Raw genomic sequence first — 18,741 nt, forward strand, 5'->3', positions numbered from 1 at the left:
TCAAATAACTGTACATTTTAGAACATTTCAAACACAGCCAACTCTTGAAGCAATTTTGTTTATTTCATAAAAAATGTACAATACATTTGTAATAAACATTACAACAAATTACATTTAAAAAGCAAGAGTGTGGGATTCAGCAAATGATATAGAACAGATCAAATTGCATTATGTGATTATGTCACTAATAGTTGGCCTGACTCACTTCTATATCATTCTTCTAAGATAACTTGAGATAACTCATAAGACTCATTTCTACGAAGGCATTTGGTGTGAATGTGTCCATATTGTATTGCTCATATGGGGAAGTAATAAGGTTATCACCTAAAGTTATCATCTTATTTATTTGCTTAAGTTCGTCCAACATTGTGTTGATTCATTTGGGTCAGATTTAGTTTGTTAGGGTATGTAGACATGTGTTTCTGTTCCTTTGGAAGTGTCAAATCTCAAGTTATTTGCCAGCCTCATTTCACAAAAATAATAAAAAAATAACAAAAACATACTATAAACAATACATGCATTGACTAGATTTGTTTTTGATCCAAATCGTGTCCTACTGTTTTTGTTAGAAAGCAAATGGTTACATTGAATGACACATTCCCATGTTATAGTATAAATTTAAGTAATTATATAAGTTAACATTCACGTCTTTGTGTCATTCATTACATCAGAATAACTGTCAGCTCATAAAAGACTATAAACTTTAAAATATATGGGACTAAGACACCGGACACATTCTATTAATCCTTGTTCATTAAAATACTACTCCAGTTCACTAAAACTTGTTTTTCTTGCTAGACACTGTACAAAAGACAAGATTCTCTTAGCAAATTTGCAAGAAAAAGGAAATAATGCTCTATAACCAGACATATTCAGCTTCACAAAGTTATTTAGTTTGGAAAAATCGATTAGGTTATGATGGAGTAATATGTTGAAACATTACCTCGGGTGAATTCGATGTATACCGTTTTACTTTCGTTTTCGATGTTTCAGGGGCTCTTTCCGGTGAACGCTGTACAACAGTGAACATGTTTTGGTTATATCTCGTTAGTCCGTCAACCTTACTGGCCTTCATTGATAAGTTGCCAGTTTTAACCCATTTTGATGCAAGTGATATACTATTAATCCGACAGATTTCTTAAACATCTGTGAAAGACATGCGATCCTGAAGAAAAAAATTCGCATCGTCTGAGGACCAAACAAGAGGCTTATAAATATGATCCTCTTCCTACAGACATAGGCTTAGCTTGGAGAAGAAAACTAGTATACCTGTATTTGAAGCTTGTTCTTGTGCAAGTTTTCTAAGCAGGAGTTTGGCAGTAGTTTCGAGATCTTTTATTCTGGCATGTAACTCTTCTAGAGTTAAACCATCATCCTGCTGGCCGTTACAACATGCAACTCTCATCACCAAAACAACATATATCAACCAATATAACATCGTTGAAGACCTGAAAATAAAATTTGCGATTTACGTCTAAACCATTAAATTTAAAATGCTTACAAAGACCAGCCAGGACACTCTAAACATAAATATATTTAAAAATGATAAAGAAATATACATTGTACTAAGGCTAGTATTGCTAAGAAATAAATTGAAAATCGTATTTTTGCGTTGCCTTACCCGATTTGAGCGAGAAGCCGAAAGAGTATTAAACAGATATATTAAGCTTCCTACTCAACCCGTTTAACTCTTTTATGTACTTTATTATATAAATATCAAGATGATAAATTCATAGTGTATTAATTAAGAGCGATGAAACGATTATTGAATTTTAGATACGAGTATTTCTTATTCGGAACTCAAATAACTATTATGGAAACACAAAATGAGCTTATGTTCTTGAATTTTATTTGATATGCCACATTATATGTAGTAATGTTAATGTCGTTTTGGCGTGCTGTCACCTTCTGCGCAGACGATGCGTTGAATGTAAAGGACGGAACGAGATGACGCCAAATACAGGACGCCAACACGCCGAATATGGGGCAACAGTACGATATTTTTATCTTCGTGATGTCGCATTAAAATATTGTATCGGCGCTTTCATATTTTCGTTCTGTCGTGGTGTAGCTTTTGTACCGTGCCGACACGAAGTAACGAAGGAACGATAAAAACAGTGCGACAAAACGAGAATTTATAATTTTGGCGTTATTCTGCACGCTTGTATTGTCGCTATTTATTGGATAATAGTGACGTTTATATACACGCTCTTAAAAATTTATGACGAAATAATGTTTAATAAGGTTATATGGCCGTATATAAATGGTTGTTTGCAATATTACCCTCGTCTGGTGGCTTTGGTTAAATTTATATTCACAAAAAATGTTATACGGGGACATATAGCCTGTCAAATTATTTATAACCTATCATATACAGTGTAACTTCCAAATACTGGTATTTCTGAAATCCGGAAACTTCTAAAATCCGAACATTTTTTCGGTCCCAATTTTCCCTTCTTTTTTCTATTTATATAATACTTCTGAATTCCGGAACTTCTTAAATCTGAATTCCGGACGATATTTTCGTAAAATTAGAGTCAAATCTTTGATATTGAATTTCTCCAGAATCATATTAATATGCTCTCATCAGATTAAGAATAACATGTAGAATTTGAAGGTTTTAATACACAATGTTTTTAATTGACAGAAACAGACTTTAGTCATAAACTACTTAATGATATTGACAATACTATTGAAATCACCACGCAATTACGACCACTTTGTTTAAACTGAACTTGTAAAAAAAACTATTCAATAATGCATAACAAAACACATGAAAAGTAAAAAAAAATTACAATTATACTGAAAAAATAAACTAAATTGAAGAATTTTCTACCTTTAGTTTCAAACAATTTTATGAAATTGTACAATTCAATTTTTCATTTATTTTGTTTTCAACTTAATTTTCTTAAACCATTTAAAATGATCATTGCCTTCCTGTATTTGTGATTGTACAGGTTTCTATGTTACCCATATGATGATATATACCTGAATATTCTCTCGTTCTCTTTCTTTATTCGTGATGTTTTTGTTTAATATATACTTGCGTTCATAAAACTGACCCTTAATTAAGGTCCTTGATGATAATACTCAGAAATAAACATCCGACTACATAACTTTTAAACAAATTTTATGAAAAATATTAAATTCCGGTCTATACATTTAAACCTTTTCTAGGATGTAGATTTTTCAACAATTCTTTCCGAAAGGAGATACAAGATTTGATTTTTTTCTTAGTTCGCCACTGCAACCTGCTTTCTCTACAGAGAAAGGGTAAACTTAATTAAATCAGGTCCTTGATGTTTTTGAAAGTGTTAGCAGTTTCATATGTCGATTTTCTGTGGATAGTTGGTTTTAAGTCATTTTTCGTACACAGGAAAAAGAACACGGAATTAAATTATATTTTTGAAACAGATTTTACAATAAACTTACTCCCAGTCGTATAAAACTAAATTTCTTATTGACAATTTCCCAATTTCTATAACATTTCAACGACGGGCGTACGCAGTATCCAGAATCAAAATCGCATTAACGTGAACTACTGAAGAGAAAGGGAAAAGTTGTGACAAGGCATTTTGCAATACAAAATCTAGATGTAAGCACATTTTTTTGCAAAAGAAACTAAATTCATTCAATTCTGATCGTTTTTAATGACTCGATTATGTTCAGAATACCGGTTGATGAAGTTTTTGCGCTATCAGAAAGTTGGGGATCCGCGCACATCGTATGTCCCTCTTGATTTATAATGAAAAAAATGCTAAGGATAAATAACTTTCTAAATTATAAAAATACTGCCTCAATAGATAAAACAGAGAGATACAACAAACTTCATATTCGAAGGAAAAATTAAAAAAGGAAAGAATCTTCTCAAACATAAAAAATTGACAGACATATGATATTTTAATCATTATTATCGCTGTATTATACATAATTCATACCATATGTTTAGAATTGACATACAAAAATAAATTTAACTTAAGCTTAATAACAAGACTACACAATGTATTGACACAATTTCGTGTGTAGTTCGTAGTAAAAATAATTTAAAATAACATAATGGCTATCCAAATGTTCAAGGCGGGTGAACAGGTAGGATTTTTAATTTTGCTATAACTGTGTTCAATTTTATTTTAAATTGTGCAAAAATTATAGAACAAAAAATGTTTATATGTATTTGCAAAGACAGGTGAAATATTCAACAATATACAAAGACATTCAAAAGCCCAAGATAGCTCATTAATGAAAATATTTACTTTAAAGTGACTTAAACTTATATAGTTCATAACGTATTATTAATCATTTATAGTTAATATCTTATTACGTATAACCTCAATAGTACCGAATATCAATGTATGAATATATCATTTAAATTTCCCTGCAGCCATGTGACTTAATTGCGTGTCTGTTTTTGTGATTAGGTAATTTGTGGTTTTCCGTTAGTTTAGAGTCTCATTTAAATTCTGTCTATCCTAAAATATGGCCCATCAACAATATCTAAAAGTCTGTAATTGTAATAGACTCATGAATATGTATTAAGTACAAAGCACATTATACGTACTCCGTGATGGTATATGATATCATGAAATGGAATAGGATTTTCTTAATGTCTCCATTTCATTTGTATGATGCAAAACTCATGATACGATCAGCAATTGACTTACTATAAACATAAAAAGGACATGATAAATGAATGACGTCCTTGGAATTATAGATGGAAAAATGAAAATGTCATAAAGCAAACAACTATTACGAAACCTAATTTAAATAGACTTAGCTGGTCTAAACAGGGTATTATTTATGTACTTTATTGTACATAATTTTCAAGCAATATATCTTCAACAAAAAAGGCTATTCCAACAAACATATGAACAAATGGAAAAAATGGTAAACATTAAAACTACCTGAAATATTTTAATCGAGGTTTGAGGGTTTTTCAGTAATCACGTGTACGTAAATGACTGAACAAAAAATATTGGTCGTTTACATTGATAATAAGAAGACATTTATCGATTTTCTATTCTTACACCTTTTTAACATAGATAGACAATTAAATATGATACTACGTTTCTACAACAGTCATATTACATACATAACAATATAAGGGGTGCAACTCTAATAGGTAATATAAGCAATTGTAATAATGAGAGAAGAGACTAAGGTGAGTTGCATTCTTTAAAGAAAACCTGTATTACATATTGAAACAATGTTTATCGTACGACGTTTGGCTTCTAGACACTTGTCTAAACCTATTATAACGTCCTTCTAAAAATATTTTCGAATTGACTATTGCTAGGAAACAAATGGTAACAGTCACTTAACCTACCACACAAGTGGTGTTACTTTGTTGTTGTTGTTGTTGTTTATTCTTTGATTTTTTTCAAAAACTTTTAATATATTTACAAAAATGTTTCCTAAACCTTCCTTTTTTAGAACATGTTTGACTATTTTCCTGCTAGGAGTAACAGTTTTATAATTTTCAAGGAAACTTACTAAATTTAGGCGCTGAATTTTCATTTTTGAAAATAATGATACTTGTCATACAGTCTCTTGTAAGTTGTTAAATAATTATACTTCGTTTGACGAACGGAGAAGATATGTTAAGATTACATAGTGTCATTTATAGACAGTTATTTTTAAAACAGACCAAATAAATTTAATCAGTAATATGTTATCAACTTCCCAAACAAAGTGTATGCATTTTCAAATTTAAACTAGAAATATTTTTTTATATTACAATAAATTTCTTCAATACAAGTATGGTAAAAAGTTCTGTTTACGGCGCCTCTGCTATTCACATCCTTTAATTTGCCGACGCATTTTTACAAGAGCAAAATATGAGATATGTTTTCTTTTGGCGTAATATTATATACTATATTAAAAATAAAAAAAATAAGAACTGTGCAAATTACAATGATAAAGAAATCGCGAGCCGGTAAAATACTTGAATACAGGCATGCTATAAAATTATTTGTTTTATATTCATATTTATTCTTCTTATTGTAAGTTTAAATTGAATTTAAGAGTATAGACTTATGGTGTATATTAACATCATACATTTTTCTGTTTTGAAATAACCCTGGTTAAAAGTGTGTAAGCCAAACGTCTATGATTTTCGTAACTGATACAAAATATCATTGTCGTGAAATTCTGTATCCAAATGAGCAAAATTGATAATGTTTTAGCAAACTGTCAAAACTGTTAAAGGCAGTTTGAACCCTAATACTCATATGTAACTTTAAGTTTTAATATTAATTTCTTATTACAATGGTTTTCTGTTTAACTGTTGTCATTATCTCGTTATTTGATTTGTAATTTCAACAAAATTATCTCAAAAATATATACAAGATAAGCAAACCGTAATTACGAGATACATATTTAATCGATTGTTTATATTGTAGCCCGAAAAAAGACGTACGTAAAGAAGATGAAGTCAGACGTTCAACAGTGTCGGAAAAAAAATTGTTTTTAATGATAAAATTATAATAATAACAAAAACAATAATTCAAGTTTGCAGTCATTATTGCAGAGTAAATATTAATAGAGTAATATAATATTTCAGATACTTTATATTTTAATCGAAATATTTGCAATTTAAAACTAAACGCAACAATTAACTTACAAATAAACGGAATCTGAAATTCTAAATCTAAAACCAAAACATTATTACGCCAAATATTGTACAAATAAACAAAAACTAAAAAATTCAAAAATACGCAAAAACAGTTCGGTAGAGTTATATCACACACATTGCTAGTGCAATAATGTGGATGCTATTGATATATTTTTAAGAAAAATAATAAATACATATCCAAACAGCTTAAACTCTAGCAAGTTTTTTTTTCAAGTGTTTAAACAGATAAGTTAAATGATTCAAGACTTTTTAACCACAAGTGCTAGTTTCAAAATAATCATAAATAAATATATTTCTACTATTACATATATTCTTTTTGATACAAGCATTATAGTATAAAACTTTGTTTACTTTACGGTGCTATCCTAGTTTATCTACTTAAAATGTTCCTTTCGTATAATGTTATTAAAACATATACATTTGTAATATAATTTTTTCTAAAATGTTTTACATCTATAGATATATAAATACAAATTAAGAATAATATTCAGATAACTAACCTGTGTTTTTAAAATATCAGTACAGTTAACAAGCTTTTACTGCCTTTGAATACGCTTCACGTTTAAGAGATTTCTGATTTATTTAAATCGTCGACATAAAAGCCGATGCGTGTCACATGGTAATTTTATGATGAATAAGGATATTTCATAGTCCAGCCAATAAATATTGGAGGACTTGCATCATTGATTATCATACTTTTATTGGATTTATACTGTTAGGCATAAAATAAGTATTGTTTGTTTCCTCTCCCTCTACCTGCCCACTAAAGTCAGTGCTGCCTGAATTATTTTTATAACAAAAGTTTGATTTTGTTTCTGAAAACTGAAATCTGCCAAAGAGAATCTCTTCATTGATTTTGCACTGAAAATTTACAAACAATAGTGTATCTTGAAAAATTGTTTCAAGACTTTGACCACATGAACAGCATTTACAATAACATTTCTTGGAATTGTATATACAATATCTTCAAATACCATAATATGTTCAATAAAATAATAAAAGCAATTAAAATAATTTTTTTATCAACTTACCCAACCCATTGTATATACATGTCCGTTATTAATGTTAGTTTGCAACAGTATATCTCTCTTTGGTATATCAGTCACACAAATTTTAATTAATTTCAACGATTCCAAATATTTGAATGTGTCTGGTGTTACATCTGTTAAACAGATGCACGTGTTTACCATTCAAAAAGGAGAGGATCCTTTAATAATTCAATCATATCTTAAGTCATTTGCATTCAAAGCGAGCTTCGATTTTTATTTTATCTTTTCCTTCGCTAATAAATATAAAATTTTAATAAAACGCCTACAATTGATGAAAGTGAAATAGAATATTCATGTTTTATTCTCTAGAGGAAGAAGCAACTTCTTTAAGAGTTCATATTCATAAGAAACGTGAAACGTAACAGTGAATTGTCGATATAGAATATGAAAAGAAATATCAACATGGAAAGGTGGCATGCAATGAACGCTATATATGTTTTAAATCATCACACAACAAACACATACATAATATTCTATATGGCCAATATTATATACATTAAACTGATTTGAACTTAAACTCGTGTCACAAACAAAATACAAATTAAAAGTAAATAAGCCAAACTAAATTATGAAACCCGCCTTGTTAACTACTCAAGCCTTGTAACACCTCGTACATAGGTTCAGCATAGATATCACATAATCAGTGTATATTGACCAACAAATTGTGTCGTGCACTAACAGACCTATTTTAGAACTATTTTTATCAAACATACGTATGGCAATAATCAGTTTCAGAGGTCCAAACCAAAGAGAAATAAACGCTTGGTTTCTTACTTTAATATTTCTTTCTAATAACGTAACTGCACACTTTGATGTCAATATGTTATATTTTGAAAAACTTTTATAAATTAAAAATAAATATATATGACCTATTTAAACAATTTTGGATGTTTTTTTTTCGCTCGTATAAGCTTTAAAACTGTTCGTTATATACATTTTGAAATAATGTTGAAATTTTTATAATGGTGTGCAATCTTTCAATCCGTACATTGTGTAATAAAGACACATTTATAATGAATATCAAATTTAAAATTGATGTACTTGTTTCATTTTGAAATCGTCACGATCTTTGAATGTCGACCCATTGTATATACATGTCCGTTATAAATGTAAACTTGCAACAGTACATTTTCTTTGGTACATCAGTCACACAAATTTTAATAAATTTCAACGATTCCAAATATTTGATTGTGTCTGCTGTTACATTTGTTAAACAGATGCACGTGTTTACCATTCAAAAAGCGAAAGGATCCTTTCATATTTCAATCATATTTAAAGTCATTTGCATTCAAATCGAGCTTCGATTTTTATTTTTATCTTTTCCTTCGCTAATAAATATGAAATTTCAATAAAACGCCTAGAAATGATGAAATGTGAAATAGAATATTCATGTTTTATTCTCTAGAGGAAGAAGCAACTTCTTTAAGAGTGCAAATTCATAAGAAACGTGAAACGTAGCAGTGAATGGTCGATATAGAATATGAAAAGAAATATCAACATGGAAAGGTGGCATGCAATGAACGCTATATATGTTTTAAATCATCACACAACAAACACATACATAATATTCTATATGGCCAATATTATATACATTAAACTGATTTGAACTTAAACTCGTGTCACAAACAAAATACAAATTAAAAGTAAATAAGCCAAACTAAATTATGAAACCCGCCTTGTTAACTACTCAAGCCTTGTAACACCTCGTACATAGGTTCAGCATAGATATCACATAATCAGTGTATATTGACCAACAAATTGTGTCGTGCACTAACAGACCTATTTAGAACTATTTTTATCAAACATACGTATGGCAATAATCAGTTTCAGAGGTCCAAACCAAAGAGAAATAAACGCTTGGTTTCTTACTTTAATATTTCTTTCTAATAACGTAACTGCACACTTGATGTCAATATGTTATATTTTGAAAAACTTTTATAAATTAAAATAATATATATGACCTATTAAAACATGTAAATACGGTCTGGTCTATGAAAATCTGTTCGTTTTTTTCTTATTTGCTACTTAAAAGAATAATGCTTTTAGATTTTGATTTTTCAATTGTTACCGGCATACAGTATGACTGTGATTGAATTAAATATTGTAATCAAAAATAGACTTCGAATGTGTATCCGTCTATATGAAACTGAAGCGTCTGGAATGACATGCGATAAAATACAAAAAGAAATCCCTCTAGAACGCATAAAAGACAAACTTGAAACTGTTTGATTGAGCCTGAACATGGACGGTACTTGAAATCGCCAGCTAGCCGCCTAAAGCCGGCTTATTAATAATCAGAATTCAACATTTAACAATAATTGGTAGAATTTTAAACTTTGAAACATCCGCAGATGGCGGTCATCATTGAATATTCAAACTGATACGTTAGTGTCATTCCACGAAAAGCAACATTATGTTTTCCAAGTAAATAAAAAAGCCTTGATATTTGATAAGAGGATGTCTGAAAACTTTATAAATTATGCTAATGTGGTTAAAAATTGCCTTGTCCATGAGAAAATGATATTATATCCAAACAATTATAAGGCCTAGAGGTAAGGCAACTAGGATAGAGTTTTGCCTACAATTTAATACTTTACAAAAGTTCTTTGGGTCAAAAATGTTAACACTCCAAAGTTCTCGTTGCGACATAGATGTGTGCATTTAACCAAATATGTAAATCTTTTGAGCTTCTTTGGATGAATTTAACATTTCAGAAAGTAGTATTATTTCTCAAAATTTATCAACAAATAGAAAAAAATATCTAAATATTTAGAAATTCTTCAGAAAAAAATAAATATTCATAATTACAAATAAAGAATAAAAGCGGAGAAACAGCGTTTGAGCTATTTCATTTTTATTGATATTCAAAATGTCAATTGATGCTACATGCTCAATGTCAAAGATGACATGAACTATTTGTCATAATAAAGCTTTTCTGCTGCAATCTTTAATGAAGCAAATTTTACAGTAGACCTAATTGTGGTCGTTTAAAAGAGCAGCTTTTTGCATTTCTTATTTTAGACTGTTTTGATCAGAAAAAAAACAAACTTTACAAAGAGATAATTTTTCATTTAAACCCTTTCCAAGTCACTCAATTTTGGGCTTTGAAAGTGATTTGAAGTCAGCAACTTCAATCACTGATCGATGAAGCCCGTTCTGCTATTCAATTTTAGACAAAAACAGCTTAAAGTACTTAAAATAATGTAACATCTTCACCAGATTTACATTGTACTCATATTAAATAAAGCACATATCAAGACTTAAAATAAAGCATTAGGCCCATTTCATCAAAACGAACACATAGTGAATAATCAAGAACAATGCCTAAATGAACAGTGTCAATTTACAATTAAATAGTTTAAAAAACGTTTAAATTACGGTCACACCGTCATCCAGTAAATGACCAGTTTTATAAGCAAAAGAAAATTTAAATTTAAAGAATCAACGCATTGACTGTGCGCTTTAACTTTTTTGCAATTGTCGACTTTGTAGCAACGTTTGTACATATAAATGAAATGCCAAATGGAAACAAACGTCCCTTCTTCCAAACAATGCAGTACTGAGTGTGGTTTTTGTTTTGTTTTTAATTCCAACATCGCGTAACTACACATGTTGCGATATATGTATTTGGTGATAATAGTAAATAAATCATAAAACATTGAATATTCAAACATTTAACTGACGAACAATGATATAGGACATTTGTGATAATTCATTTATTCATATCATTATAATTATGAAAAGTATAGATTCAAAATGGTACAGAACCTAATTGCTTTATAGATATCATACTTGACACATAGTGTGTTTAACGGTTGTTATGGAAACAATCTTTCTGTCAAGCTTTGTGTAATAGGACATTAACACGGAAACTATTATTACTCAGTCTAGAACATGCATTTAATTGATGCATTGAGATGTGGGCACATGTAACTGTTTATAATTATACAAATTAATATAGATATTGTTTTATAATTAAATAAGGCCAATTAACATAGACTTATGTCTCAAATGTCCCAAACTGAATAGTTTCTTCTTGTTTTTAAGCCGGTGCTAGGGGGCGTTGACGGTAACTTGCATTTTCCAGTACCCAATCAATTTCAATAAAACCGAGCCTGCAACATTTTCAATGCTGTCGTGTTGGGCTTTCTTAAGGGATTTTGTTTTACTATATTTTATTGCCACAGGCTGAATAGATTCTGACGTATTATAGAACTGTTTTAAATGTTAAAGACTAAAAAGTGTTATCAATCACATAGAGATGTTTCTAATGTCTAAGATAAAATATTGTAAATTGTTCAAATGTCCCGGACTAAAAATCTTTTCTTTTCAGTCAAATTAAGATGTTTCATATGTCCTCATCTGATAAGTTTTTTTATTTACACAGACCATAATTACTTCGTGTTAAGTTTTTTCATAATTGCTTCAAAAGTCCCAAATTGAACAGCTTTCTTAGTAAATATGTAATATTTAAAATATCCCGCACTCCCTGAATTATTTCTTTACTAACATATTTAATGTTTAAGTTAACTTTTATCAGTGGCACAAAAATGTTTTCAATGTGTAAAAATCGGTGTTTTGCAGTGACATAAAAATGTTTCAAACGTCTCATTCTGGACATTTTCTGTTATGATTTAGTAATGTTTAAATATCTACAGAAAAAACAACGTCAGTAACACGATGATGTTTCAAGTGTCCCACACTAAAGAACTTCTTATATGATCAATATATGATGAATAATATTTTACACTATGACATTTAAGTAAAAAAAATATGAAAAAAAAAACAGCTTCCGTAACGTCATCTTAAGTTTCATTCTATTGTATCTAATTATATTTATTTACATCTCAAGTTACTAGCCTCCCCTATTTCACTGTTATAATACTTGCATAAAAATTGACCAAACCTTTAAATGTCGTCTTAAAAACGATCAAATCCTCTAGAATTACTACAGACAGTCTAAGAGTCAAGTAAAATTGTCAATATAATTTACTCGATTTACAACAAAGTGATAAACAAATGGCTTACGATGTTATACACACATTGAAATGGAATTATGACACTTTAATTTTAACAAAAATGTACACTGAACAGCAGATTAATAGAGAATATATTATACTAGCAGTTTCGAACAACTAGTACGCTATAATGAAGGAAATGTGAACAGTGTACTTAAAAAGTGTGCCCTAAGGAAAATACAAATGAATCAAAACATTCATGCGATGGTGTATTAGAATAATTATTGTATTGGGGATATTTACAACTAGTAAATACCCATACATTATTGATTTATTTAACTTTCAAAAGCGTCATGTTCATAGGAATGAAGGTCATCCATCATTTCCTCAGAGACTAATATCATCCAACTTTGATGACTACTTTAAATGATGGGTTCAATTCCTGAGATGGGAATAAAAGGGTAAAAATCACATAATTATTTATATCTAAACAATGAATGAAAACTTCATCGTGTGTTATTATTCTTTAATGACATTGATTAAAGATTGTACAGTGAAATAAATGAAACCCAAGGCATGCGCTGACATTTATAGAGGTCTTTTACTTGTATATTCAAACGAATACACAACAGCATCGTGCAAATGAATCATATAAACAGTACTGAGAATAATATCAGTTGCTTGGTATCCAAATGACATTGAAACAGTAGTTGGAGAAAATAAAACTGCTCATCCATCTGATTAAAATATTGGATAGTCAAACTAAACTGTATTTATACCAGGAAATGTTGTGTTTTCGTAAACAATAATGCTTCACAAATTGCTCTCTGGATAAGGCTTATAAACATAAACTCTACAACACAAACCACATTGTGTGCATATAAAATTCCAATTTTCAACGAAATAAAGTTCACAGCAGAAGAAGTTTATTTAACTAATACTATTTAATATTGTGAAATATGGTTAATGCGTAAATAAGAACTGCACAAATATAAAGTTAACTATAACTAGAAATATTTATAGGAATTATTATACTTATCACATACAAGATTGGTATCATAACTGTCAAACAGTAACTCAAATGATAAATGACAAGCGTTTACACATGAGCAGAAATACACCTAAAATGTATTGGATAAGCTCAATGTTTTCGAACGGGGCTTCAAATGTTTGGTTAAAGGAATAACATCGCGTAATCACGCGTCTTCAGATATTTTAATGTTCAGAGTTTATATGCGCTTGAATCAATCAGAAAACATAAACAATGCAAACGTCTGACGACAAACAAGGAGCATGTGAGGATAAATAACAATCATTAATGATATAATTCATGACGAAAATGACTGAAAATAACAAAAACTTTATAAATTTCTAAATATAATATCTTACACAAAGCTTGTTTAACTGAGACAAACAATCTTCCTGTCTACTGTTATATCATTAAACTTAGTTAAACTTAACGAACGTACTGAAATGTGGACGAATGTTACAATATATCCAATTTTTTCAAAGATAAAAAATATACAATGTTTTCATTAAGTTGAAAAGACAAATGAATATGAATTTTGAATGTGGACGCAAAAACAAGTCGTGTAAAAGGAAGGACAAACATGTTGGCACGATTGCCGTTTTATCAAACATGATAATCATTTACAACAGGCTTCTCTGAAGATGTCACAAGTACATTTCATAAATAATTGGCATTACGTTCATTTGCCAAATTTATCTAGGATCTAGAATGTGAATTGTAGTAAGATTATTTAAAGCAATGGCGAAATCCAAGCGTTTTACTTGCAATAGGGAAGACAAATTTCCAAAGAATTTGAAAGTTCATTACTTGTTAAAAAGCTTATTTTCACACAACTTAAATAAACTTAACCAAACTTAATGACGTTTTAACGTGGAAAATTAATAATGCTTTCCGATTGAGCACATCGGTACTGTTTAGAAAACATTAAGCTTGCAACTTAACTTAAGTTTAAATTTTTGAAAAAAATGCGCAAATCTCTGTCTAGTCACTTGCCTCACAACAGTGTAACTCTACAATGCTCTCTCACCTTGTAAATTCAAAGTGGTATTATGCCCATCTAAGTGTAAATTGATAGTGTACTGGTGAAAGTCAAAAAGAAGTTAACACCTTGCCATCATAATTGTTTTCAATTACAAAATTTATGTCTATTTCATGTTTAAAATGAATAAATCACTTGAGTTAAAGATAATTCTATAAATATCCTTTGCAATTAATCATTTACGTTCAATTGACATAAAGATTGAGACACTTTTTATATTTTAGGCAGTTGTTTTATTGTATCCTAACATGTTATATGATCATTTTTTTTGTAAATGACCATTGTTATAGTTATTTTGTTTTTATTTACAGGCATTTGAGGACAACTTGACAGTGAAATAAATAAGCATCAATTTAATTTCATAAATTTATTTATTAATAATTATTTAATAAATAGATTTAATAATAATATATGGTGATTTAGTAAACGAAATGTCACTTACTTCAATAATACAATATACACGACTCAAACTTAGACATAAGCATGATATGCCGAATTTAATTTGTTTTAAAGACTTAAAGGCCAAAAGCTATAAGAATAACATTGTTTTTATGTTGAAACAGTTAAATTGAATTGGTATACCTTTTCCATAAATATTTAAAAAAAATGATAAAAATAAGAAAATCGTTTTATTTTTTTATCTTTTTTATATTCTTATAAAACATTTCTGTTCAAAATTGTGATTGAACTCTTTGTGATTTAGTTCGAACAATTATGCGATAATTAATAATATTTTGTTCGTGAAGAACTTGAGAATTTATTTTCTACTAGTATATATAATAGAGAAGAAATATTACAAACAACATTCATAAATAATTATTTCATGGTGTCCGTGGCCGAGTGGTTAAGGTCGTTCACTTTCCCCTCACCGCTGTGGGTTCGAATCCCGACAGGGACTTTGGATTCTTTCATGTGAGGAAGCTATCTAGCTAGCTATAGAAATAATGCACGGAAGGGCACCTGAGGTCTTCCTCCACCAGTAAAGCTGGAACGTCGCGATATGACCTATACTGTGTCGATGTAACGTAAAACCCAAAACAAAAAAAAACAAAAACAAAAAATTCATGGTATGTTGTCACATAGAAAAATAAAGACTGTCCACATAGTTTTTCATGGTTATTCAGACCTTCTATCATGCACTAACCAACCTGATTTAAATAGTTTTTAATAATGCTCAAAAATTACGTGACTCAAGACAGAAAAACGCCCCTGTTACATGTATCCATCTTTAATACCTTTTTGTTTTCCTATTCTTTTCAGAACGTTGTTATTTATAAACATGACTGCAGTCATTGTCTTACATGATGACAGAACAAAAAATGTCAAGCAGGATTGAGAGATACTTGTTTTCTCGGCATATGTTTTTCAGTTTACTGTATTGAATGATCCAATTGACATCATTAAAGAATAGCTGCCGACTTCTTTTTGCCGCGCCAGTTTTTTGCAAATTCAAATCTATTTTTAAGCGCTTTAAAAAATGAAAACTATCTTAAATTGTCATATTTACTAAAAGGTTTAAAAGTTAATATGTTTTGTTTTCTATCTTTAATACTTTTTTTGTAAAAATGCATTTAAATTTTGCATTTAAATTTTTCGGCATTTTGCAATGGCAAATTACAATTACCAATGCAAGATTTTTCCTACATTTTCATGGCAATATTTTTTTTAAAACATCACAAAACATTCTAAAACTTATTCTATGACATTTTCTTGGTGCTATTGTTATGTATTTATTCTATGACATGTCCTTGGTGCTATTGTTATGTATTTAATCACAATTACATAAAAGTTTGCCAATATGGGAAAATATAATCAATGAATAAAAAGGTGAAAATTTCCAACGATTTTATATTTGAGTGTCGTCAGTTAATACGATCTAAGGAATTGAAGTTTATCGATAAATGGTATCGAATACTTGAGAAAGAGAGACTAAACATTGTGTCTGTCACATTAAAGAAGTAAGTTTCAATAGATTAATCTTGTAAATAAAACATTAACAATGTATTTATGTTTTTTATTGATATGAAAACACTAACAAACAGACAAGAACGAAATTTAAGAAATAAATTCAGAATAATATTCATAAATCTGATTAAATGGGGTTGTAGGTACTTAATTATATTTTTAGTTATCACAGCTTATGCATTTATAATCGTTTATATCTCTAATTTATCAAGGAAATACATCCCGTGTCGTCTATTACAATAATGAAAACTTACATTAAACTATAATCTGACAACAGTCTACTTATTTCTTACATGTAGATCTGATCTCTACGTATTTGTTTTGCCTTCTTTGTGATTTGGATTTCTTCCAGAAAAAGCTATTTAAGCAGTGCAATCAAACCGTCCTTTACAGGTAGACTTTAGATAAATATCAAAATATTTTGTTTGTGGAGTAAAACAAATAACTGACTTTTCTTAGAAATAAAATTGAAGTCATATGTAACAAACAAACAAACTGGAAATTAAAGATTTGTATCCAAATATTCTGCGTTATAAAATTGTGGTCAAACATTATTATAAAAGTCAATATTATGACAATTATTACCAATAAATAAATAAGCGGAAAATGGGCATAATGCCACTTAAGATTAAGTAAGTTATAATGCATTTCCTTTCAATTTAACGATTGCAAAAGCACAACGTGCTGTCTTAATGTCTTGTAAAAACTTATTAGTAAAAGAAACTTACTCTGTTTAAATGTCGTTAACGCGTTTTTACTGGACAGTCTAGGAATGATATACAGACAAGTACGAATGCACGATACAAAATTAACCCGGTTAATAAAAACACAAAAGATAGGGGACATTATATTAATTTTCTACTTATAATTTATATAATTTATAACGAATTATAAATAACTAATAATTCATATACTTTTACATATAACCAACATTGTAACGGATATCAATGCATGAATATATCATTTAAATTTCCCTATATCCAAGTGAGTTAATTATGTGTCTGTTTTTGTGATTAGGTAATTTGTGGTGTACCATTCCGTTACAATTAGATTCTCATTTAAATTCTGTATGTCCTTATGTATTGCCAATCAACAAGATCTAAACGTTATTGTCATAGACTCATGAATATGCATTAAGGATTTTCCTAATATTTCCTTTTCATTTGTATGATGTTAAACGCAAGATACGGTCAGCAATTGACTTCCTATAAACATAAAAAGACATGATAAATGAATGACGTCCTTGGAATCATGAAAATATTATAAAACAAACAACTTTTACGAGTCTAAGCTGAGTATTATTTATTTTACTTCTTCATTTGGGAGGTAAAGGAGAATTCCTTTGATTTGTAAGATATTTAATCTATTAATTCAACTACAATCACTGTTCAAACAACTGAAAACACATAGAATGGTAAACAAACTTACTATCTGAAAAATTTAATCGAGGTTTCAAGGTTTCTTCATTAATGATGTCGATGAAAATGGCCTATACAAAATTTAAAAAAAGTTGGTCATTTACATTTTATTTAATAATAATAAGATGTTTTTCGACATTTAATTCTAAAACTCATGTAAAATGTAATATGGTATTGCTTTTGTTTGTTTGGTTTCATGACACCGAAAAAGAAATATTAATAAGATGTTTTTGGCTAAAATCGGATGTTATAGATTTTTAAGCAATAAATATGTTAATTTGATTTTGTAACAGTCATAATACATGTATTACAATATCCTTAACGAGCCCCTAAATGGCACTTTAGGACTTTTAGAATTTAAGAGACTGAGATTATAGTTGGACTGTTACGAAATGAAAAATTGAGAGAATAGCTGAGTTTCATTCCTTAAAGAAAACCTGTATTTAACATTAAAACAAAGATTACCATACGTGTTTGACTTATCGACACTATTCTGAAACAATGACAAGGCCAGTATCAATCTGTTATAACATTCTTTCAGAAAAATCTTTTCCTTTTATTTCTCAAAAACGGTATGAGATAATAGATAAATAGTATTAGAAATTTATAAAAATGGAAAACAATAACCCTACTTGAGATTCGAACCCACCA

The 18,741-nt window shown here is 29.1% G+C and overlaps 1 protein-coding gene across 3 annotated transcripts in view; it reads right to left on the reverse strand.

Annotated features, from left to right (window-relative positions):
* The window catches only part of LOC132736353 (uncharacterized), a 36,105-nt gene that overhangs the window by 2,977 nt on the left and 14,387 nt on the right, over positions 1-18,741 (reverse strand). For 2 of the 3 annotated variants that reach the window (XM_060723466.1, XM_060723467.1), the window contains exon 2: positions 1,270-1,448. In XM_060723466.1, coding sequence (XP_060579449.1) covers positions 1,270-1,438 — 169 coding nt within the window. In that variant the 5' untranslated portion in view covers positions 1,439-1,448. Of the gene's footprint in view, positions 1-1,269; positions 1,449-7,131; positions 7,291-18,741 lie in introns of those variants that run through there. The other variant, XM_060723464.1, reaches the window with a different exon arrangement.

Source organism: Ruditapes philippinarum, unplaced genomic scaffold (genome assembly GCF_026571515.1).
Source record: "Ruditapes philippinarum isolate M1 unplaced genomic scaffold, ASM2657151v2 ctg4268_1_1_1_1, whole genome shotgun sequence".
NCBI lineage: Eukaryota > Metazoa > Mollusca > Bivalvia > Venerida > Veneridae > Ruditapes > Ruditapes philippinarum.